The sequence below is a fragment of the Podarcis raffonei genome, chromosome 4 (genome assembly GCF_027172205.1).
Source record: "Podarcis raffonei isolate rPodRaf1 chromosome 4, rPodRaf1.pri, whole genome shotgun sequence".
Lineage (NCBI taxonomy): Eukaryota > Metazoa > Chordata > Lepidosauria > Squamata > Lacertidae > Podarcis > Podarcis raffonei.
In genome coordinates, this window is record NC_070605.1 from 66,367,805 (window position 1) to 66,390,853 (window position 23,049).

A 23,049-nucleotide genomic window follows, 5' to 3' on the forward strand; every position below is an offset into this window, starting at 1 on the left:
CAATAATCACAGCTTCTCAGTGTTATAATGTATAAATATTTTATGTAGATTACAAGGACATCTTTGCAAGTGATAAAGAAACACTGACAGCTGACACAAGAGTAAGGCTCCTTCTCTAGAGGCATGACCCCTAGCACTGTTGCCTTTACAGTGGTACCTTGGTTTAAGAACAGCTTAGTTTATGAACAATTTGGAGTAAGAACGCTGCAAACCCAGAAGTAGATGTTTTGGTTTGTGAACTTTGCCTTGGAAGCAGAACATGTTCCACTTCCTGTTGAGTGTGTTCCATTTGTAAATTAAGTCCCCGGCTGCTATGGAAAAGCATGGCTTGGTTTAAGAATGCTTTGGTTTGAAAACGGACTTCCGGAACGGATTAAGTTCATAAACCAAGGTACCACTGTATATTGCAACTGGCTTTCCACACTAATGAGTATTTTGTTTCTTTGTGTATATATCCCACTAAGCTCTGTCCGCACTTGTGGGCATGACATAACTGTTGTGAGTAGGGCCATGTGCAACTCAGCACACATTTACTATAATAACCCTAGTGGTGGGTATCATTTTATTTCCCTGTTTTTGTCGCTAAAACACTTTTCCATTAATTTTTTTTTTAAATAAAGGTGTAGGGCAATCAAAACGTGAGATTGCATTTCAGGGTGAGATGAAACCAAAAGAGTGTTAATAAAATCTTTACTAATTGTTGTGCTAGCCCAACAAGGCTTCTACTTCTAGAAGATCCAAAGAACTGTTTAAGCTTATACAAGACACTGCAATCGCTTGTCAGAAGTATTGACATCTTTGAAAAGCAGACCCCTGTGTCTTACTACAGACTGCTTCTGGAACTCCCCCCACAGCTGCAAAAGCAGCTTGTCATACCACTAGGCATTTTTAGGAAAGCAAGTCTAAAATTCCCTCCTGCTCACAGAACTGCTTTCACATTTCTTGCGATCTTGGTCATAGGGAACAAACTTTCGTCTTACAGCATACACATAGTAGACAAAGTTATACCCAAAGCATAATTTAATCCATTCATTTCTAGGTTTATAAATGAAAGGTAAACTATTTAAAAATTATTTGTGCTTCTCTATATTTTCAATTTTAATTCAAAAAATTCTTTATTTGCAGCAGACTCATCCATTGTCACTTTTGTCACCTACCCTAACAGTGCCACAGGCAAGATTTCATTCATATTTTTGACATAGAGTAGGCTTGCCTTCTTTAACTTTTCCTCTTTAATTTTGCAGTTTGCATTGATTTTCTGTTTTATATTCTTAGATGCATCTTCAGAGGAAGCTCTGAATACTGAAGGTAAGAATTGCTTGCACAGAGAATGTATGTAAACTGTAGCTAACTTTTTACAGTGCTTTTAGTTTGAATAGAAATAGGCCTTGCCTCTTGTTAAAAGCTAAAATACTGTCACAGTCATATTTTGATATAAAATGAGCATCTTTCTCTTCATTAAAGCCAGCAATGGGATTTGGGTGGGGTGGGGTGGTACAATTCCGTTACAATTATTATTTTATACTAAATTGCTAAAATCAAAATAATAATGATGTGTGGAGTATGTGCAGAGGAAGGATCTATTAAGAACACGAATTTCCTTAGATGTGGACAGAACAATATACACTGGAAACACAGCTATGTCAACTTCTACAACTGTGGTTGGTTAAGGTATCAGAATTAAAACCTATTATATATTAGAGTTGTGTCACATTGTTCTGTCTTTGCTATGTGTTCTGTCCCCACATTTATTCCACTAAATGTAGGCCCTCGCTTAGTTTCTAAAGACAGAAATATATCACTCCCATTTTGATTCCATGCTAGGAGCTGCATTAGAAATAGGTAGGATAATGAGTGAAAGTTATTATAAACTTATTTTATAATGTTCGAATTAAACTTTTTATTCCCTTTTTAAAAATTCTAGACAATCATGCATGCAACTTATCATCTATCTGCCAAGACTCAGGTTAGTGACCTTCTCTTACTTCCATTTTAGATTAGCTTTTTTTCAGCTGAAATTGTAGAGTTTAACTGTGTTTAGTTCCGAAGTTGAAACAGAAGCTTTTTGTGTTCTCCTCTCATGTGTGGAAGAAATGGAAAGGAGCGTTTTGTCACCCCAAGGCTGATGCACGCTCATTTTCATAATTTATTCATATAGAAATTTATATCCTACCATTCTAATGCAAATACATTACTCTGGATGGCACACGGCAATTAAAAATATTGCCGCTTTTTGAAGCAATAGTAAAATGAGACAGGGCAAGAAGACAGATAAAATAAGATAATAAAAGCATGGTGATTATTCCCATACATTTGCCAGAATTAGCAACAACCTTCAACAACCAGCAAAAAACAGTGAGAGCTGGAACCAGGTGTTCCCTAATCTGGGTGTGGTCATAACTATCTCTAGTCCTACCTATTAAGTAGTGGGTTGACATAGCAGACGACACAGAGATTTCTCCAAGTAGTTCTTTATAAGTAAGTTGGAACTGAACTGAACTGAACAGCTCAGCTGGCCTGTTTTATAGGCAGCCGGCTGTCAACATTGTAACAACAACACCCCAGGGTTTCCCGCCTAAGTTAACTGATGTGGACCTGAGTGAAAACTATATACACAATACCCCTGGTGGCCAGGGTGAGAATTTCAATACATAACAGTACCCAACTCTGCTTCAGCAAGGTGGGTCACGGAGAAGGGCCGCTCACTCAGATCTTATATAGCAGGCAGATTCATATAAGATGGCTCGTGGTGTCGCCAAAGACTGTGTGGAATAGTCATCCAAATTCTGCATCTGTGCAAAAGAACAGAGGGTCAAATGATTTTTGCCCAAGGAAGCTTAAAAGTACAAGCAGAGGTAGTATGTGTTTTCTGTTGTCAAAATTATTCTAAACCAAGCTATTAATAACGACAACTTTTACTTTTCAGTCTTCTACATGGGCACTATGAAATTTCAGTCCAGGGGAAACAGCTCTAATGCTTTCTATAACTTAACACTCGTAAGTCTTTTCATTTTGATGAATTGCTATTCCGTGATCCAGTTTTGGTTGCAATCTTGATATTATAATTATATCCTGTGATGGTATTGGGAAAATTATATGCTTGTATCAGGAAAGAGCCACCAGGAGGGTCCCCTAGAATAAGCTTGTGTGATTGATGGGTTAACTTTTGATATTAAGTGGGCAGGTACAGGGCCGGATTTAGGTTTGATGAGGCCCTAAGCTACTGAAGGTAATGGGGCCATTTATATGTCCAACTGTCCTTTGTCAACAACAAATTGACGCTGTTTTTTGTATTGAAAATATCTATATAGTAATTTATGGACCTAATAGGTCCATACACAACACAAAACACTGTTGCTGTATGTAGGTTTTATTTTATTTGTTTTTTATCTTATATTTTGGAAATGTACATCCAGGTTTTTTTCTTTACATTTTTTTGGGGCCCCCAAGAGAGTGGGGTCCTAAGCTATAGCTTGTTTAGCTTATACATAAATCCGGCAGTGGGCAGGTATGACGTAGGCAGTGAATGGGAAGGAACATTAACCTAGGCTGCAGGAAATTCTTGCTTGCTACCAATAAAGTTGATCATTAAGAGATGGACATAATGAAAAACCTTTTTATGATTGATATTAATTGACTTATTTGGCAGGGAGTCATCCAGTCAGATAGAATCTTGGAACTTGCCAGGTCCAACACATATTCATGGATGTGAATACTTAGGTCCCTTGCTTTGTCAGTGGAAGTAGCTTTAGAAGGTGAAAACCTGAGGAAATGTACCCCAGAAACTTTTGTCAGATACTCCCAGTGTGTTGTGGTAAAAGCTTCAGGGTCAACTTGTTTCGCTCACTTCAAGATAATGAAAGTAGGGTTTCTGGGTAGGGATAGGGTTTCTTAAAGCAACATAGCTCCTGGGTGAAGGGCCACGTCACCTACATTGTTATTATATCTGTCTTGTATTCTTTAATGAGATCCTAGCAATGTACACAGGACTGTACTTTGTTAATGTTTTCTTTTTCTTCTCTAGCAATATCCTGGGGACAGCACCAGTCAGTACCAATTGCAAGATACTTCACCAGTACTAAAAGTACCAAAGTAAGCATTCCATAGTTCTTTATTAGGTTTTTGTCCCTTACATCATACTGAATGTATGGTCATATTTCATTTTGAGTACTCTCACATAGTAGTGGCTGCATTTGCCCATCATTCTAAACCATGGTTTAATGTAACATCAGAGTACTTAGTCTCCCAGGTTTGCATGTTTTACGCACTGATCTCCTCTTCCCACATTACTTGTAGGATGCCAGAAGCTCTTACATTTAGTTTCCCTTAAGCTTGGTTTGTTACGTGTGAAACAGGGCCCATGATGCATCTCTATGAGCCATTTCGAAACAAGCCAACTTCAAACCATGGCTTGTTGAAACTAACCATAGTTAGTGAAACTATGATACCAGGTTTGGATGCAAATATAATTTGAGTTTAGGAAAGATGTGGGGAACCTTTGGCTCTCCAGATGTTGCTGAAACTACAACTTCCATAATTTCTAACCATTGGTCATGCTTGCTGGTGCTGATGGGAGCTGTAGTTCAGCAACAAAGGCTCCCAAAGGCTTGCACAGCTGTTTGTTGTGGCAGCCCTGGCTATAAGTTCCTTAGGCAAATGATGCCTCTGGGAGACACCTCTCTGTGGGGTGGGGGCATCTCAGAGACCAGGGAGGGCAGCAGCAGTTGCCTGCAGGACTCCCAGGGAGAGGAGAGGAAGCTGAAGGAACACTCCACAAGGGATATTGTTTGAAAAAGGGTGAGAGGCTGCCAGCTCTGCAGGAAAGCGGTGACATAACTGGGCTCCTGGGCCCCACAGGGGTGCCTCAGAAAGAATGTAGTTGGTCCAGGGAGCCGTGGATTCAAAAAAGTTGGAAGCCTCTGTTGTAGGCATAGGATATGATGGGCTCCATTGCTAGGGGAAGCTGCTGGAAACTAAACTGGCTCAGGGATAATTTACTAGTAAAAATCAAATATAGCATTTCTGACTAAGCTGATAAAAACTTTCCTTTTAGCATTTCCGATTTCAACCAAACCCTTCAGAGCATAAGTGAGGTAAGTAAGCATTCAGTTATTACTATAGATATTTATTTGTGGACGCTTGTGTAATTTTGAACTTGATGATCGAGTAATTTATTTTAAATTTGTTCTTTTATAGTCATCCATCATACAGTGTCACGAAGTAATCCAAAGGTTTGTCATATTCCTAGTGATTCTTTTATTGGCTACACATATATTAAAAAGTGGAAAGACACTTCAATGCTTTAATAGACATTTTATAGTGCTATCCAACTCAGAAGTGCTATACCCGGAATAACTTTTATAAACAGCAAAGCCACTTCTGAAGAAATGTTTGAGGAAGGGTGTGCCATCTCAGTCTTCTAACCTCTCAAGTGGAAAGCCATTAATTCTTGAATTATTTTTTAAACCCACCTTCAAATCCCCATAGATACTGAAAATATTGGAAAAATTAAACTCTTATTGATGTTTGTTGTTCCTACAAATAGGGTTTTGCTTTGTTTTTAAATTAGTTTAATTAGATCTAATAAGTAATAACAGACGTTTGGTCCTCATTTGTCTAACAGGACAAGCCAAATAATGGTGCACGCTTATATAGTTTAGAATAACGTGATTTAACTAATTAAGCAGGAACACTGCTTTAAATAATTCATATGCTAGCATTCAATCTAGTAGCATTTACTAGATTTTTCTTTTCACATTGTAGCAGATCAGAGTGCAGTTTCACAATAAAGGTGAAGAAAAACATGGATATAAGCAGCATATTGTCAAAATTGGAAGGGAAAGCAGAACTTAGCCTAATAGGTAAGTAACCAATAATCTCTTGTTCTAGAGACTGAGATAACCAATGGAACACGTCTCATCTAAATTCCAGAATTTAAGCCTTTTGCAAGGGGAGGCGGTTTAAAAAAGTATCTGAGAACTGTTAGTAAAACTGGGCTAAGGAGAAACAGTGTTTGACAACCCAAAAATCAAAAAGTCTGCTTCTGGTTTGTATGTTAACCACTTTCTCACTTCAGTCCTTTTATCCATGGATGATAATAGGATGAGATGATAAATGGATGAGAATGTGCAAGCTGTCTCTGTTTTATATCAGTGCCAATATTTAGTGTGGAATGATATCTGATTTGAAGGGCCTTCAACACAAGAAGTGGTGCATTTGGGATGGGTGGGGTCTGTACTCCCTGGTCACCTATGGATTCAATGAAAGGAGTTCATTTTCCTACTAGGATGCACAGCTAAGTAAGGGAAATTGTTTGGATCTGTGTATAATGTAGATAGCACAACAGAATTTCCGGTGGCTAATAGATTATACCCAATGCAGGCCATTCATGACATCAGTTTGCAGTATTATTATTATTATTATTATTATTATTATTATTATTATTATTAAATTTATATCCCACCTATCTTGCTGGGTTTCCCCTAGCCACTCTGGGCAGCTTACAACATATATACAAACACAACAAAGCATCAAACATTAAAAAACAGTAGGCAGTATTGAACACTGTCTTGACTCTCCCTTTGTACTCACACAACTTCTCTACTGATCATTGTTTAGGTATAGCCAGCAAGAAGTGTTTTGCATTTTCCCCAAGCCTCTTCACACAACTAAATAATTAATCTTTTTTTTATTTATTAATATGTATTAATCAATTTCCACTCAACCCTTCAAGCAAGTTCTCAGAACAGCTAATTTTTGAACTTCTTTGGGAAGTGGAATGACAGAGTGATTGTATTGCATTTTTAATGTTCAAAATACTCTTATGTTGGGGTTGGGCAAAAGGTAGATTTGATAGTAGACCATTGGATGATCGGCAGTTGACCGATTTCTGATCCCCAGTTGTTTAAAATGACCAACAGACTCTCCTGCAAGTGAAAAATTAGACAGTTGAAAGTTTAGGTGAAAGCAAAGATTTGTGCAGATGAGTGTAAACACAGTTCTGTTTCTGAAAACAAGTTCTTGAGCTGAACACAAAGACATGTTATGTCTTTTGTTCTATGTGTGCTGCTGCCCCCAGTCACTATTTTGCCCCTGGTTGCTGTACCTTGGAGTTCTTTTAATAAACACAATAGGTATTATAAGCCTGAAATCTGCCCACCTGCTCTGTCTGACAAAAACAGTTAAAGTTATAGAAGTTAGTTGCTTTCATAATAATATCTAACTGGCAAATTAAAATGCTAATTGTTCTTAATTTTTTGCTGTTCTAGAGTTGTGCTGTTGTCCAGCTTTTTGGCCTGACTCTTGTCCCTCAACTGTTGAAGAGCTAAAACCACTGAAATGGTAAATGTGCTATAAAACAAGGCTTAGTCCAGGTTCTGCCTGTATTTGCAACCATGTGCATGCGCTATGGAAGTGAAAGAGCATTTGCCTATGAACCACTGTGTCCGTGTTAGGAAGGACTGTCTGCTAAATAGCTGTGGAATAAGCTTGATGTCACATTTAGCACCTTTTTAGTGCAGAATTCGAAATCCCTTAACATACCTGAGTTATGATTATGGCTGGTAAAGAAATCCTCTGGACTCATGAAACACCTTAAAAATATTAGCAAAACCAAATCTGTTCTTAAATCTATCCATATAATAATTACCGCGTTTCTTTGGAACCTTGCATATCTCTCTCCGAATGCAAGTTGCTGTTAAACTGATATCAATACCTGTGCATAATTTTATCTGTGTTCTTCCTGTAGTGGTATTTATGGAACACTTCCTTGCACAAGCCCTAGATCTCCTGACACATCCGTTTTACCTGTTATTCCTTCCACTATGCCTTCTGATGTTGTGACTCTGCATGGGTATCCTTCCTCTGAATCAACCACTGCTTCACCTCCACCTTTGACTAAGCCAACCATTGTTTCACCTCCACCTTTGACTGAGCTTACAACAAATGACCTTGCTACAAATACGGTTCTTCCTCTCACTGAACAAAACAGCGTTGTGCTTCCTTCTACAACTCCTACCAGTGCAGTTCTTCCTCCTTTTGAAACAACTAATCCAGTCTTTACAACAGTGCATTCCACAATGGATGCAGTACCTCAGACTACTTCCAAACCTACAGTAGCAGTTTCCCCAGCCACCTCAACTCCCATGACCACTACTTTGGATATTCTTTCCACTACTGAAACAGATGGAAGTCCGAGAACAGTCAGCAAAGGTAAGCCTTATTTTTAAATGCATAGTGAAGTTCTGTTGTTACTAGACATGGGTTACACATGCAATTTGTGGTGTGGTGTGAGACTAGAAATGCATCTTTATGGAGCTTGCTCCATCTGGCAAGCTGAATTCTCAATAGCTTACCATGTAGTAGTGACTAGTAGGTGGTTTGCTAGTGTGGCGATAGAAATCCAGTCAGTACGTTGCAGCACCTGGAGCAGAGGTGGATGTGAGCCAACACTGTGCCAATGCTGTGTGGACAGTTGCTCCAATGTGGGCATAGGTTGCTGACATCTGCAGGGGAGCTGTCTGTCAAGCAATCATGTATGTGTATGCTACTGGCTGCAGCAACACCTGCCCCCCTTCACCTTGCCTTGTACCACCAGGTAAGGACAGGATTTTCCCTTTCCTCTCTCTTGTTGTGGTGTTGCCACTTGTTTTAGTGACTTGCATCCCTGGCCGCAACTATTCCAATGTTGCATGTGCCAATTGCATCCTAGTGTAAGTCAAGGGAAGGAATTAAAAGGGTTGTCATAAATAAGGCTGAAACCTGGAATATGTTTGCAAACGTAAGCTTTAAAGAACTGGATGCCCTTGTTCAGCCGTTCTAATTCATGCAACTGACACATGTTGCATGCTGAACCTGCATGGTAGGAGGTGAGTGAAGCACACTCACCATAGTGCTTTGACCATTTTAGCCAAAGGGTGAAGATGGCCTGGGGCTTTCCCCTGATACATCATACTGACATCTCCCAAAGATAGGATTAGGAATTTTAGAAAGTTCTGTTCAGTCTTTGTCATAAGATCTTTTAAGTCACTGGAATTGAATATGAAGATATCTTACATTAAATATATATTCCACGACAGCTGATTTGTTTATTGAAGCAATTCTTGAAGGGGGGAGGGAAACACCAGTTCCATTTCAATAGCAGTGTTAAGATATCTTTATAAACCATAGTTTAGCATGATATGCATGAGCAGGAATGAGCCATGGTAAGCCTTCGACTTCTACATCCCCCTCCCCGAAACTTCTATTTTCTATTTACCATAGTTTGATATGTCAAACGGTTTGACAAACCGTGGTTAATATACTATGGTTCATCTCAAAACAAAGCGGTTGTTTCTTAAGCTTACTTCTTGAAACAAACCATAGCTACAACTAATCGTGATTCTGCGGTTGGGCACTGCAATGAACTGTGGTTAATGAAAAGTGGAAGATAAATCTTCCATATTCTCCCTCTTAGCCACACAGGAAGAAAACAGTATGAATGCGTACTCAAAACTTTGGTTTAGTGTGATGTGAATTTAACGGTTCATTTTATTGTTTTCAGCTTTGGATTACATACTTCGTGTTTTTCCATCTCTTTCAGAACCAGTGTTCCACAACAAGACCAACATTGCCAACAGTACCGATTTCGAGAACATAGTTTCTGAACTGGAGCACAATTTGACTGCACAAACAATATCACCTGTGCTTGCAAAAGCAATGTTAAACACTGTTAATTTTCTTCTAAATATTTCCGCAAAACATATATCTCCATTGTCTAAAAGGTAAGTGTCCTATACATTTTTCTTATTTTGATAAGGCTTGTCTGTTGTGTGCGATTCTAACATAATCAGCCATGTGTGTGTGTGTATCTCACAGACAAGGGGCTGCTGCCCCTGTTTGCTTCTCTCACCCACCACACCCACAGAAATCACCCCCTTACCCTTAGAGTTGGCCCAGGCTACCCATCCTCCCCCTGCTTTTACATCTTGCTGCTGCTGCTGGGGAGAGAAGGGTCACATACCAAGTGAGATCATTTGTCCATCTTGCTCAAAATTGTCTACACTGATTGACACTGGCTCTTTAGGATGTGAGACTAGAGATACACCCCGTCCTACTTTGAGTTGCTAGAGATTGAACCTCGGACCTTCTGCATACAAAGCCAATGGTCTAGCCAATGGTCTATCACTGAGTTACAGCCCTTCCATGCACAAACACATGTGGCCACTATGTGGCCATGGATGAGCAGAAGGCCTCTTTAGATGCCTAAAAAACCCCAAAAGCTCAATTATCTGATTATAGGATTCAAGAGGTTGATACTTACCTGGGCCTTCTGAGATGAGATTGATAAATAAATACTTCATTTTCACTCAAAAATTGAACTTGTCCATGACTTCTCAGTTTTAGTGATACCTTTTCAAAGCATTTCTATATTTTCAAGTTATTCAAGTGAAGTTACTTTTCATTAAATGCTTATAATTTTTTTCAAACCTATTACATAAGGAACATCATCATGTCATCTCCTGTTTTTCCTTTAATAGAATAATAAAAATAGTGGATGGAATTGGCTTAAAATTGAGCTTCCCGGCAGAATCCATTAATTTAAGCTTCCCTTCTCTGGCTCTGGCTGTGCAGAAAGTCAACAGCACCTCATTTAATGGAGTTTCTTTTGCTGTTGAAGATTCTCCACACCTTCAGGTAAGCTACCCCTCCCCTTTTTGCTTCGGTAAACCTGAAAGGGAAAGAGAACCTGGACATACAGCTTGAGTTTGGGAGTTTTGTTAAGGGTTGTTAGAGTTGTTCGGAGACCCCCTATTGCCCTGACAAACCTACGGTTCCCAGAGTGGTTATCAGTCAATCTCTCTTCCCAGGGAATTCTGAAAACTGTAGCTCTGTGAAAAGAATAAGGATCTTCTAACAAGGACATGTTAAAAACAGCCATGACCATTTAAAGTGGCACAATACTCCTTTAAATGTATAATGCAGTTGGGGCCAATGTTTGATGGAACTTACATGCAGGAACTGAATGCAAGATTGCAGCCAGGGCATTGAACGCCAGATGGGCAGGATATAAATAATAAATTGTTATTATTATTTTATTTTATTTATTCCTTACTTCTAAGAAGGCATGTATAGGATTGCAGTGTAGTCTTCAGCATTTAAATGAAAAAACAGACTGTATTGGCCAGTAGATTTCAGGGTTCAATGGGCTGTATCCAGTGCTTTTTTCCTGGGGGGATGCAGGGGGACGCATACCCCTAAACATTTTGTGATTCTAAGTTTGGCCTCATTGAGGGGCAGTATTTCAATATGAGTTGGAAAATGAGAGTACCCCTAAACATTTTTTTTTGGGGGGGAAGCACTGGTTTTATCCAATAGTAGCTTTGTTTTAGTATAGAGTGCTTCTGCTTGCACAAGCTGGAGCAGCTAATTTTTACTGAACAACACTGCCCTCCGGGCTGCCGCCACCTTTAAGTCCTCTTGCCCCATACGAAAGCTGCTTCTAAGAGTTGGCAGACCCTTTAAAATAGAATGGAGTGTGACATGGAGGACTTCAAGAGCTTATTTTTAAAATATGATTTTAAACAATGTGACATATACTCGGAGTCCTGTACTGATTTCATGCTCTTTATTGCAGCTTGTAAAACAGTGATTGAATTTCTCCCCAAACCTCAGGCTTTTATATACATTATTTACACAATGAGTCCTGCCTGATTGGCTGATTCTGCTTCTCTCCTGGAGCCTGATTGGTCTTCTCCTGCAGACCAATCAGTTGTTGGATTCTACGGTCCTACCAGCCTAATAGGCTGATTAACTTCCTCCTGGAGCCTGATTGGTCTTTTCCTGCAAGCCAATCAGTTGTTGCATTCTAGGATCCTACTTGCCTACTTGTTCTTGGATCCAAGCTTAGTACATAACACCATGATTACAAAGAGTTCCTGATCTGATGAAGGCTGACAGAATTGCTTCTTTTCTCTTGCAATTGGCCCTGGTGTCTCTTTCTACCATGTGTTTGCCTTGTCACAAGCATTCTATCCAGAGGAGATCGTAGAATAATTTGATGTTTATGCCCTCTGTGAACACTAGAAATAAGATGAAATAATAATGAAACCTAAAAATCCTTCTTAATTGTTTTGAAACTAGGAAAAACAAATATATAGGAAGCTGCCTTACATTGAGTGAGACAAATTTATATTGTCTACAGTGGCTGGCAGCAGTTTCCCAGGGATTCAGGCAAGGAGCATCTCCCAGCCTTACCAGGAGATGCTGAAACCTTTTGAATGCAAAGCCGCTGTTCTGCACTTTGTGCACAATTTTAGCTAGCCATTCTTAATGATGTAATTTTATGTTACCTATATATGAGTCATTAGGAGCTGAAAGAAGAGGACTCGTAGCATTCAGGGCACACACAAATTCATCTGTTCACCAATTAGACTGAATGGGCTTGAAGAGGGAAATGCTTCCCCTGCCCCACAGCTGATGCTTCTCTTTGTTGGTTGAAGTTCATAATTAGGGGAGTCAAATTGGGGTAAATAGATCAATTTGATATAGTCAATGTCAGTAATACTCTTCACTAAGCACAGCTCCAGACTAGGCTAAATCTAACACAGAGCACAAGGTCCAATTGCCTCTCTATTTTGTATGCATAATAATATATTTCTCTCTCTCTCTTTTTAAGGTTGCTCTTGGATCTGAAGTGCCTACAAAAAGTGCTGGATCCATTATGCTTCCATCATCAGTCATGACAAATTTGTCACCAGAAGCTCAGCATCAGGCTTCTAGAATTACCTTCAACTTTTTTGAGAAGACAACTCTTTTCCAGGTATGCCAAACATCTTCAGACTTTAGCTTTAGTGTATTGTGGCTATAAATACATTTTAATACAATTAACATGAGGGTGTTTTTTCTCTCTCCCCAGGATCCCTCACTGGACAATTTGTCCCTGATCAGTCATGTTATATCATCAAGCGTTGCTAACCTCACAATTAGCGACTTGAAGACAAATGTTACTGTCACACTACAAAATGCCAGCCCTACTCAGGTACAAATGCAATTTGACCAGTTAACAAGCTCCTATTGCTACAGAACACAGAAATGAAATGGTCTCGTCACAAAAAGGGTCTAATTTACATTAGGCAGACAAGAAAAAATAGCCACATGGAACAGCTGAGATATGATTTGATGGTGGTAAAGCAGCAAGAAAGGAAAAATTCCTGGGGTGTGTGTGTGCACATTTATGTATAAATGAGAAATATTTGTAAACAGAAAGCTGATTTTCTTTTTATTGTATTGTTCATTGTACATGGTTTAATTTCAAGGTGTCTTGGAGATAAATAATCTTTTCTCCCCCTCTCTCCAAACAGGGGAATTTTGTCAGATGTGCCTTCTGGGACTTCAGTAAAAATGGTATGCCTGTGTGGTTGTCTTTTAAATTTTATTAATTCAATCAGTTTATATACAACAACAGCAAAACTCTTACATCTGTCCAGTATATAGAAGACTACTACAAAACAAAACAATCCAACAGTAGCAACCACTAGTTTAACTTGCATTAACTTTGCAATAGCTTAAAACTCTACTAGTTATATATTAACAATGGAACCTTTTAATTCCTGGCAGGTGGCAAAGGAGGCTGGTCCTATGATGGCTGTGTAGTTAAAGAGAGAAGAACAAATGCAACCGTCTGCAGCTGCAACCATCTCACAAGCTTTGGAGTTTTACTGGTAATGCCTGTAGCATATAACCAAAAGCTGCAAAGCAGTTCCTTATGCCACTAGGTCTTAAAAGTGGCTTGCCTTGTGGCATAAAAAGGTGGGGGAAATCACGGGAATATACCTGATTGCAAAGTCCTTTGGACTGTTGGTTAAAGTACCTGGATTGTGGTATTAAAATGTGCTTTAAAACTAGTATGTGCTAAAGCACACGATCCTAGGTTCATGCATGGGAGAAAGAAAGACAGAGGTTCAGTTCAGGTGTACATATATCAGTTTATTAAGCTGAGACATGCACAAGCTTTGTCCCCATATACTCCACTTGTTTGCTGCTGCTGCTTCCTTCCTTTTTCAACTGTTCTATGGAAGACTTCTTTCCCCATTAGGATGTGATTGGAAATTATGGTTAATTTACTTAGGAAGTCTTCAGATACTGGTACACTGAGAAGATGAAGGTGTGGCCTAAGGACAGAGCCTATGGGCGCATGGCTTGTATAGATATCTCAGTTTGGTAAAACCAAATATTTATGCCTGAACTGAACAAGAGAGATTAAGGTAGATTAAGTTGGATTTTGTAATCTCTTTGTAAAAATATGGATAAGACGCAGCATTTTTAAAAGAAATGATTTATCTAGAGCCACCTTACTGTAGAAATCCAGGTGCTGGTTGTTCCGGCAGTGAATAACCAGAATGTGGCTTGTAAATGAAAGTTGTTCCCATGCTTCAAAAGAAAACATTTATTATTTCCTTTGCAGGATTTATCAAGAAACACCACTACTATATCTCCCACACAAAGGCTGATTCTAACTTTCATCACGTACATAGGCTGTGGCCTTTCAGCCATTTTTCTTTCTGTTACTCTTGTTACATACATTGCATTTGAGTAAGTACCTGCTCAATTCTAATCATATCATAATGATGGTTATTATTTACTGCATCTATTATTTATTTATTCAAGGTATTTATATACCAGTTTTCAGGCAGACCTCACAGAGTACCTTTCATAGGATTATTACAGTAATAAGTGCTGATTTAAAAAAAAAAAGTTACAGGAAAAGACAACTTGTTTGTTTGAAAGAAGCTGTTGCGGCTCCTTCTCTTTCCCCTCAGGTCAAGATGGTTCTGTTGAAGCCCCTGTGTGGCAGGCAGACGAGGGAAGAGCCTCTTTAATGTGGCTTGAATATAGATGTAATCACACTGAAGGATATCATACTATATTAAAGGACATTGATATTTTGCTATAGCTGAGAGCAAATTTCAGAAAAGAAACAGCTAAAATTTAAAACAACCTTGGATTATAATAAAGTTTTGTTTATGTGAAGTCAGGGATAGAAATTGCCTTATACTGAATAAAACAATATACATATTTTTAAAAGCATCGTCTTGTCTCTGCAATTGACATTGATACAAAGAAACTCATTGAACAAATTTTGCAACACGTGGCATGCCTTAGTGGACTGGTTAGACTCCAAAAATATTGCTCTTGAGAAGAATTGATAGGACCTGGAATTTAACTTCTTGTCCTGTTGTCATTCAAAAACATAACTAACCCTACAACCCAGCTTTTGTGTTCTAACCTGTGTTGTTGTTGTTTCTTCCCACACCTGTTTGAAAAAAGAAGAGTGTATATTCAGTAATTTCACAATTTCACTGTAAGAACAGGGACATAAATGATTCAATTATTAGATGCCACTTTTCTTTGGAATAGTGATGTATTGCCCCAAAAGACAATGTATCTGTTTTTCAAAACATTTTTGTTTTAATTTAGTTATAACAAAAAATATAAACTATTCCATTTGCGTTACTATCTATTGTTATAGATAATTAGCTTTATCCAGACTTGTTCTTTTGCAAATGGAAATACTCATTCTGTTTGCAGAAGAGGTAAAAGTCAAGTGAGGGTTTTGCTGGAAGAAGCAGAATTGGTGAATATTGCCTGTCCGCTTCCTCCAGGAAAAATTAGGGACCATGCTAATTTTAAAAAAATTATAATAAAAATAAAATAAAATCTTAATAAATTACTGATCAGGCATGTTTTTAAACTGCACTTTTTACACTTGTCTTTCACATGATTTTAGAATTTCAAGATACCTTGGAATTTATTAATTTCTGTTGCAGCTAAAAATTAGTAAAATTTCATCTGCACATATGGTCTTTGAACTGCAGTTGGAAAAGGTTATTTGTGTCTCAGATGGCATTAAGACCATTAAGACTGTCACTTTTCTTGAATATTGTGACTAATATTGATGCGGGCGATGTTCATTTACTTGTTTTTATAGGAAAATCCGAAGAGATTATCCTTCTAAAATCCTCATTCAGTTGTGTGTTGCTTTGCTTCTTCTGAACCTGGTTTTTCTCCTGAACTCCTGGATTGCTTTGTATAAGAACGAAGGCCTGTGCATCTCAGTTGCTGTATTTCTTCATTATTTCCTTTTGGTTTCTTTCACTTGGATGGGCCTCGAAGCCTTTCACATGTATCTGGCCCTTGTCAAAGTGTTCAATACTTACGTTAGGAAATACATCCTAAAGTTCTGCATTGTTGGCTGGGGTAAGTATTTCTTTCTGGGTTTATATTTGAAATGAGAATATATATGTCCTTCTAACTTGTTTAGAAGGATGGAATCCCATACTCACCTGAGAGTACAGCAATTGAACGCAGTGGGGCTTTACTTCTCAATAGCCATATATAGGATTGCACTGTTAGTTGCTAAAGGGAGATCTATACACAGAGCCAATGTGCTGCAGTAGACAGTGTGATAGAATTATACTAGGATTTAGATTTCCATGAGACGTTAAACTCAGCTACATTAGTCAAATTACATTATAAATACATTATAACACTGCGACACCAGATGGTGCTGTAGAGCTGGAATTGCAATTTGGTGATATTTTGCATTGTGAGCTTTACAATGGTTTTTCCCCCAGAGCATTTTCAGAGTGTTTTTTTAATAGCTGTGTAGATCTAGCCATAAGGGACGCGGGTGGCGCTGTGGGTTAAACCACAGAGCCTAGGACTTGCCGATCAGAAGGTCGGCGGTTCAAATCCCCGCGACGGGGTGAGCTCCCGTTGCTCGGTCCCTGCTCCTGCCAACCTAGCATTTTGAAAGCACGTCAAAGTGCAAGTAGATAAATAGGTACCGCTCTGGTGGGAAGGTAAACAGCGTTTCCGTGCACTGCTCTGGCTTGTCAGAAGCGGTTTAGTCATGCTGGCCACATGACCCAGAAGCTGTACACCGGCTCCCTTGGCCAATAAAGCAAGATGAGCGCCGCAACCCCAGAGTCGGTCACAAGTGGACCAAATGGTCAGGGGTCTCTTTACCTGTACCTTACTATTATCTACCTAGGGATGAAACAGATCTGTCTGAGCTCTCAGAAAAAAAGATTTGTTTATACATATACGTAGTCATGTGTTTTTCTTCTGACGGTGATGTCAGCAGACTGCTTTCGAGTACCCTAATCTGTGGGATTTCAACTCCTTCTAGGAAACCTACTATACTACATAGTGCTGTCCTAAAGATTATAAATGTATATGTATTGCTCTGAATATTTGTAATATCAGGTAGTGCCCACCCACCAGCACAATGTGTCTTCAAATTCCTAGCCCCCTGCATCCCTCCCTGCAGGTCCTAAAATCTGCTCTGAAAGGTCAGAGCATCATCTAGAGTAGATTTGAGGAGCAGCATGCAGGGCTGTGCAGGGGAAGGAATCATTCTGGTCCTTTGTGCAAGCAGTCTGTTCCCACGACATTGTATTCCATCCTAAATACATGTTTTACTGTTGTTTCTATACAGCAGTTCTCATTGCCAGCTCTCCAACAACCTAAGATTGTTTTGCTGTATTTTTCATATACCTAATGCCTTTTTATCTTTCAGGGGTACCAGCAATTATAGTAGCCATTGTACTGATAATATCTCGAGATAACTATGGACTTGGCTTTTATGGAAAGTTTCCCAACGACTCAAATGATGAATTGTAAGTCAGCAACAACCGCCATGTGCTGAAAGTATGAAGTTGCTTAAGTGGTAGCATATACAGGGATGATTTTTGCTCCTCTTAATAATCATTCTTAAGGTCCTATGCCATATCTGTGACTGAGTTAGTACCATACATATCTCTGGAATGATGGAAGAAAAAGAAATGATATAAAATACGGATGTAAAATTAAAAGCATAAATTTAAAACATGATTGTGTCCTGAATATAAAGAAACAAGATATTCCATTGTGTTACTTTAGGTGTGATACATCCTTTTGAATGCACTTGATTGCAGTGATGAAAAAAGCTAAAAATTTAAACCAAGTGAAAATCTGATTAAATACACACACACACACACACACACACACACACACACACACATACACATATTCTGTAAAGGCAGTTTGTGGCCTAGTTACTAACTTCAGTTGCAAGTAAGGTAGATGTGTAGCGGTCTCATCAAAACTGCAGACTACATAGCCCAAAAATTTTTATTCTGTTGCATGATGGGATGCTGTTCTGCGGGGGGGGGGGAGAGAGAAAGGGCTTTACTGTACGTGGAACTAGTCACGTGACTTTCTCAGTTCTAGAGCTTTTCATTTTCAAAATGTTTATGGAACTGACTGTCTCTTTTCATGTCCCATTTTGTATTTTTTTTTTAGTTGCTGGATTAAAAATGATATTGTGTTTTACATCACGGTTGTGGGATACTTCTGCACAATATTCTTGTTGAATATCAGCATGTTCATAGTAGTGCTGATTCAGCTTTGCAGAATCAAAAAGAAGAAGCAACTTGGTGCCCAGCGAAAAACCAGCATCCAGGATCTCAGGAGTGTTGCTGGCCTCACGTTCCTACTGGGAATTACTTGGGGATTTGCCTTTTTTGCATGGGGTCCTGTAAATCTTGCATTTATGTATCTCTTTGCCATCTTTAACACCTTGCAAGGTATGTTCTTGGGGTTGTTGTTTTTTTAAAGTAGATCATATTAAGACATAATTAACAGAATACTTATAGCACTCTGTACAATGCACACAAAGCACTATCTGGATGCAATCCTTTGGTCCCGGCAAAGGGTGTAATAGGATCAGTTGAATCCTCCTCTTTGATGATCTAGCAGTTTTATAAATAATTAAAAAACCATGTAAATCCAGTGCGTCTCTTAAACTTTAACACATTCTTTTTTTGCAGGTTTTTTCATTTTTATTTTCTACTGTGTAGCGAAAGAGAATGTCCGCAAGCAGTGGAGAAGGTATCTGTGTTGTGGAAAGTACAGACTGGCTGAAAATTCTGGTAAATATTTTTTAAAAAATATTAAAATGTGTGTAGTCACAGTGAGTTGAATCCAAAGGTGCTGGGATAGCTCATTTGGTAGAGCATGAGGCTCTTAATCTCAGGGTCCTGGGTTCACATGGGGCGAAAGATTCCTGCACTACCGGGGGCTGGACTAGATGACCCCCAACTCTACAGTTCTCCGATTCTATGATTCTATGTATCTTTGTAAGCAGAAAGTGCTTACAAAGCAGATCCCGCACTGTTACAAATGGAGACGGGACGGTGCTGTGTAGAGGAGGGACTGGGAAGACACGCTTGCATGAACTCTGAGCTCAGATAAGGCTTCTTTGACTGCATCTAGAATTTACATTTTTCACTGTTGCCAAATAAATTTACCAATGTCAAACAAACCATTTTCAGACCATATACAGTGGTACCTCGGGTTACTTACTTAATTCGTTCCGGAGGTCCGTTCTTAACCTGAAACTGTTCTTAACCTGAAGCACCACTTTAGCTAATGGGGCCTCTCGCTGCCGCCACGCTGCCAAAGCACGATTTCTGTTCTCATCCTGAAGCAAAGTTCTTAACCCGAGGTACTATTTCTGGGTTAGCGGAGTCTGTAACCTGAAGCGTATGTAACCCGAGGTACCACTGTATTGGTTTGTTAGTGTAATTAATCTACTGTTTCTAACTCTGTAATTACGCAATCAGCAGAAACTGTTCTGCAGTGTTTATCAAAGCGCAAGCTGGCATGCTATGTGAAGCAGATTAAAAATCAATTTTATGAAACTGAGTTTTTGTTATTAGTGAAATTAGAGAACTTTGGTATTAAGAGAATTTGGATAGTCAACATTTTCTAAATTACCAAGGATAAAACAACAATTAAAAAAATGTAAAGTATTGGCAAAATCTATAGTTATAAAACCATTGGAGGGGGGAATAGGGGCTTTATAGATATGAGGTTTAAATTACCTTATTAATAGTACTTTTGAATGGGGCTTTAACATACATAATCATTCTTTTGTAATCCTTATTTTGCTGTAGATTGGAGTAGAACTGCTACAAATGGATTAAAGAAGCAGAATGTTAACCAGGCAGTATCCACTTCCTCCCATTCTTTGCAATCAAACAGTAACTCCACTAATTCCACCTCAATGCTCATGAATAATGATTACTCAGCGCAAGCAAATGGGAATGGTATGTATACAGTACTAAGATACTCAGCTTCTATATTGAACCAGTCAACTGGCTCGAGTTCTAACAAACTTTTTTTTAATAAACATTTCAGGCAATGTCTCCAGTGAGAGGAACGGCGTTTCTTTCAACGTGCAGAATGGCGATGTCCGACTTCCTGACTTTTCAGGGAAACAGCTCATGTTTCAAGAGAACCATGACACAGGCCCTAAGAAATCTTGCATTTCACTTCGAAGGACTTCAAAGAGAGGGAGCCTGCATTTTATTGAACCGATGTGACATTATTAAAAGTTGCTATTGTTTCACACAGTGACATATAGGTTTATTTTAACCGTTTTACATAATGTGAGAAGACTACCCCCCCCGCCCCAGAAAAGGACATTATTTAATATATAATAGCAAAGCTTCAAGGCAGCCTCCGATGGTCGAAAGAGTTTGTATTGTTTTTTTCTTTTAATGTCAGTGAAATTAATTGACAAGGTACGTTAGACGTAGCATCGTGACTGGAAAACACGACCGGCTAAATTGTGGGGTTTTTTTTTTTAACAGTGGGTGTTACAAGTTCCTTTTACAAGTTCAACTTTCAGTTATGAATAACTCGAAACATTGTACAGTAATGTTGTATTACTATAGATAATTAGATGCGAAACTGAAAATGATGCTTAACAGTGAGATCCTTTACATGTCTGTTCAGAAATAAGTTCCAAGGAACTTACTCCTAGATATGTGTGTAGGTTTGCCTACATAGTAATATGTGATGTCTGCATCTTTTAATAGGATGTAGTCACAGATATAGTATTGTATATAGACAAAACAACAACTACCTTTGATTATCCTTTATATTTATTTCTTGTAAATTAAGTTTAATATTCCTTTGTATAGAAAAAAAAATAGTTGTGCAGAGTTTGAAACCTTATTGTAATTATAAATTTATATGAAGTGAATTATTTCAGTTTTCCTCGAATACTTGTGTAAGTATATACAAAAATGTGTCTGTGAAATAATTTAAAATGGTCATATACAAGTTGGGAAGACGTTAGATTCCAAGTATGACTTCTGTTGGTGAGCTTGCTCATCACAGTTTAAGAACACATGAAAGCCTATTGGGATTTTTTTTTTAAATCTACAATTTAAAGATGGTTAGAGGACAATCTACCACTTTTTCTCCCCAGAATGGTGGTGTCATGTTAAAAGAAAACCACTCACGGGTGTTTGGGCTTGAAACAAATTATTCAAGCATTGGTGAAGCCATGTCATTTACCCGGGATATAATAATAATAATAATAATAATAATAATAATAATAATAATAATAATAATATTTATACCCCGCCCATCTGGGTGGGTTTCCCCAGCCACTCTGGGTGGCTTCCAATAAAGATTAAAATACAATAATCTATTAAACATTAAAAGCTTCCCTAAACAGGGCTGCCTTCATATGTCTTCTAAAAGTCTGGTAGTTGTTTTTCTCTTTGACATCTGGTGGGAGAGCGTTCCACAGGGTGGGTGCCACTACCAAGAAGGCCCTCTGCCTGGTTCCCTGTAACTTGGCTTCTCGCAGCAAGGGAACCGCCAGAAGGCGCTCAGCATTGGACCTCAGTGTTCAGGCAGAACGATGGGGGTGGAGATGCTCCTTCAGGTATACTGGGCCAAGGCCAAGTCCTTTAGCAAACACTATTTATTCTTCATCCCTGCTTAGGGCTAACAGTTATGCATATCCACTTCTGCCAGGGATGTTTTCCAGCAGCAGATATATGTGTACACAAACCATTAATGATTGGAATCAAGGGACACAAGGGGTCATTTTGACAAGCAGTCTTTCACAAGTGGGCTATACAAGTCCTGCATGCTCTTAATACATCTCTGTAAAGTGCAGTTTAGCACACACATAGCTTTTGTCAAAGTCAAAAGTGACCAAGTGCCTTGGATATCTGATGATCAAAAAGGCAGTTCTATTTTCCATCTTCCTAAGATATGTTAACTGGCAGGTGATGGTCATGGAGCTTGGAGCCAATGGTCAGGGAAGCTCCAAAAGGTGCATCCTCATTTTACTGCATTAACAATATGACTCATGAACAATTAGCATAGCGTCACACGCCTCTCCTTTAACCTTCTAGACTGAATGCTGATTTTATGCTTAGACCACTTTCAGTATGAGTAATAGAACTGTTTATCCTTAGCTGCAAATTCTTGACAGATGCATTCTTGACACGTAACCTGTACAAAGATAATGAAACCAGCAAATGTCTTGTAATTTCATTTTTTTAGTAAATAATTCTGTTAGCTGCCTAGTAGATTTTGCTGTTGTTTTTTTTTAAATGAAATTTTGCTTACGCTTTTAACTTTTAATCTTCAGTGGCAGGAGAGAAATAAACAAATACGTATTTCTGCCAGTTATGTCTAGCCTAAGAAACGTCATGCCATAATCATAATTATAGCATTATAAGGCTGTTAGTCTTTAAGGTGCCACATGGCTATTTCTTTTTGCAACAACTAGCACATTATCCCCAATAAGCAAGTGACATTCACCCACCCCATGCTTTCCTTTTGGACTTATTTAAATGTGTGTAAATACTGGCATACTAGGTGATGCAGGTTCCACAAAATGCCACAGTACAGTGTCTGGAAGACCCTTCCAAAAATCAGTTTTATACCCTTTATGTGTATTTAAATTGTACAATTTGGAAGTAACATTGATAATTGCTCTGGAAGTAGACTACTTGTTGCACAGGTGGTGTCATCAGGAAAGGTTCTGCTGAAGACAACTGGGATTCCAGATGACATTAACAGATTGGAGAACTGAGCCCCAACCAACAAAATGAATTTCAGTAGGGGCAATGTAAGGTTCTACATTTAGGAAGAACCATATGTGCAAATCTAAGATCAGGAGGGGACACCTGTGAAAAGGATCCAGGGGTGTTG

At 38.7% G+C, this 23,049-nt stretch overlaps 1 protein-coding gene across 4 annotated transcripts in view; it reads left to right on the top strand.

Moving 5' to 3' along the window:
- The window catches only part of ADGRG2 (adhesion G protein-coupled receptor G2), a 41,461-nt gene extending 20,388 nt beyond the window's left edge, over positions 1-21,073 (top strand). For 3 of the 4 annotated variants that reach the window (XM_053387095.1, XM_053387096.1, XM_053387097.1), the window contains exons 5-27: positions 1,276-1,307; positions 1,611-1,665; positions 1,925-1,966; positions 2,927-2,997; positions 4,025-4,092; positions 5,054-5,093; positions 5,197-5,231; positions 5,767-5,861; positions 7,269-7,341; positions 7,748-8,211; positions 9,581-9,761; positions 10,518-10,674; positions 12,656-12,799; positions 12,896-13,018; positions 13,341-13,383; positions 13,597-13,700; positions 14,444-14,571; positions 15,968-16,236; positions 17,561-17,660; positions 18,325-18,608; positions 18,852-18,953; positions 19,980-20,132; positions 20,224-21,073. In XM_053387095.1, the coding sequence (XP_053243070.1) occupies positions 1,276-1,307; positions 1,611-1,665; positions 1,925-1,966; positions 2,927-2,997; positions 4,025-4,092; positions 5,054-5,093; positions 5,197-5,231; positions 5,767-5,861; positions 7,269-7,341; positions 7,748-8,211; positions 9,581-9,761; positions 10,518-10,674; positions 12,656-12,799; positions 12,896-13,018; positions 13,341-13,383; positions 13,597-13,700; positions 14,444-14,571; positions 15,968-16,236; positions 17,561-17,660; positions 18,325-18,608; positions 18,852-18,953; positions 19,980-20,132; positions 20,224-20,408 (2,948 nt within the window). In that variant the 3' untranslated portion in view covers positions 20,409-21,073. Of the gene's footprint in view, positions 1-1,275; positions 1,309-1,610; positions 1,666-1,924; positions 1,967-2,926; positions 2,998-4,024; positions 4,093-5,053; positions 5,094-5,196; positions 5,232-5,766; positions 5,862-7,268; positions 7,342-7,747; positions 8,212-9,580; positions 9,762-10,517; positions 10,675-12,655; positions 12,800-12,895; positions 13,019-13,340; positions 13,384-13,596; positions 13,701-14,443; positions 14,572-15,967; positions 16,237-17,560; positions 17,661-18,324; positions 18,609-18,851; positions 18,954-19,979; positions 20,133-20,223 lie in introns of all 4 variants that reach the window. The other variant, XM_053387098.1, reaches the window with a different exon arrangement.
- Positions 21,074-23,049: the final 1,976 nt, after the last annotated feature.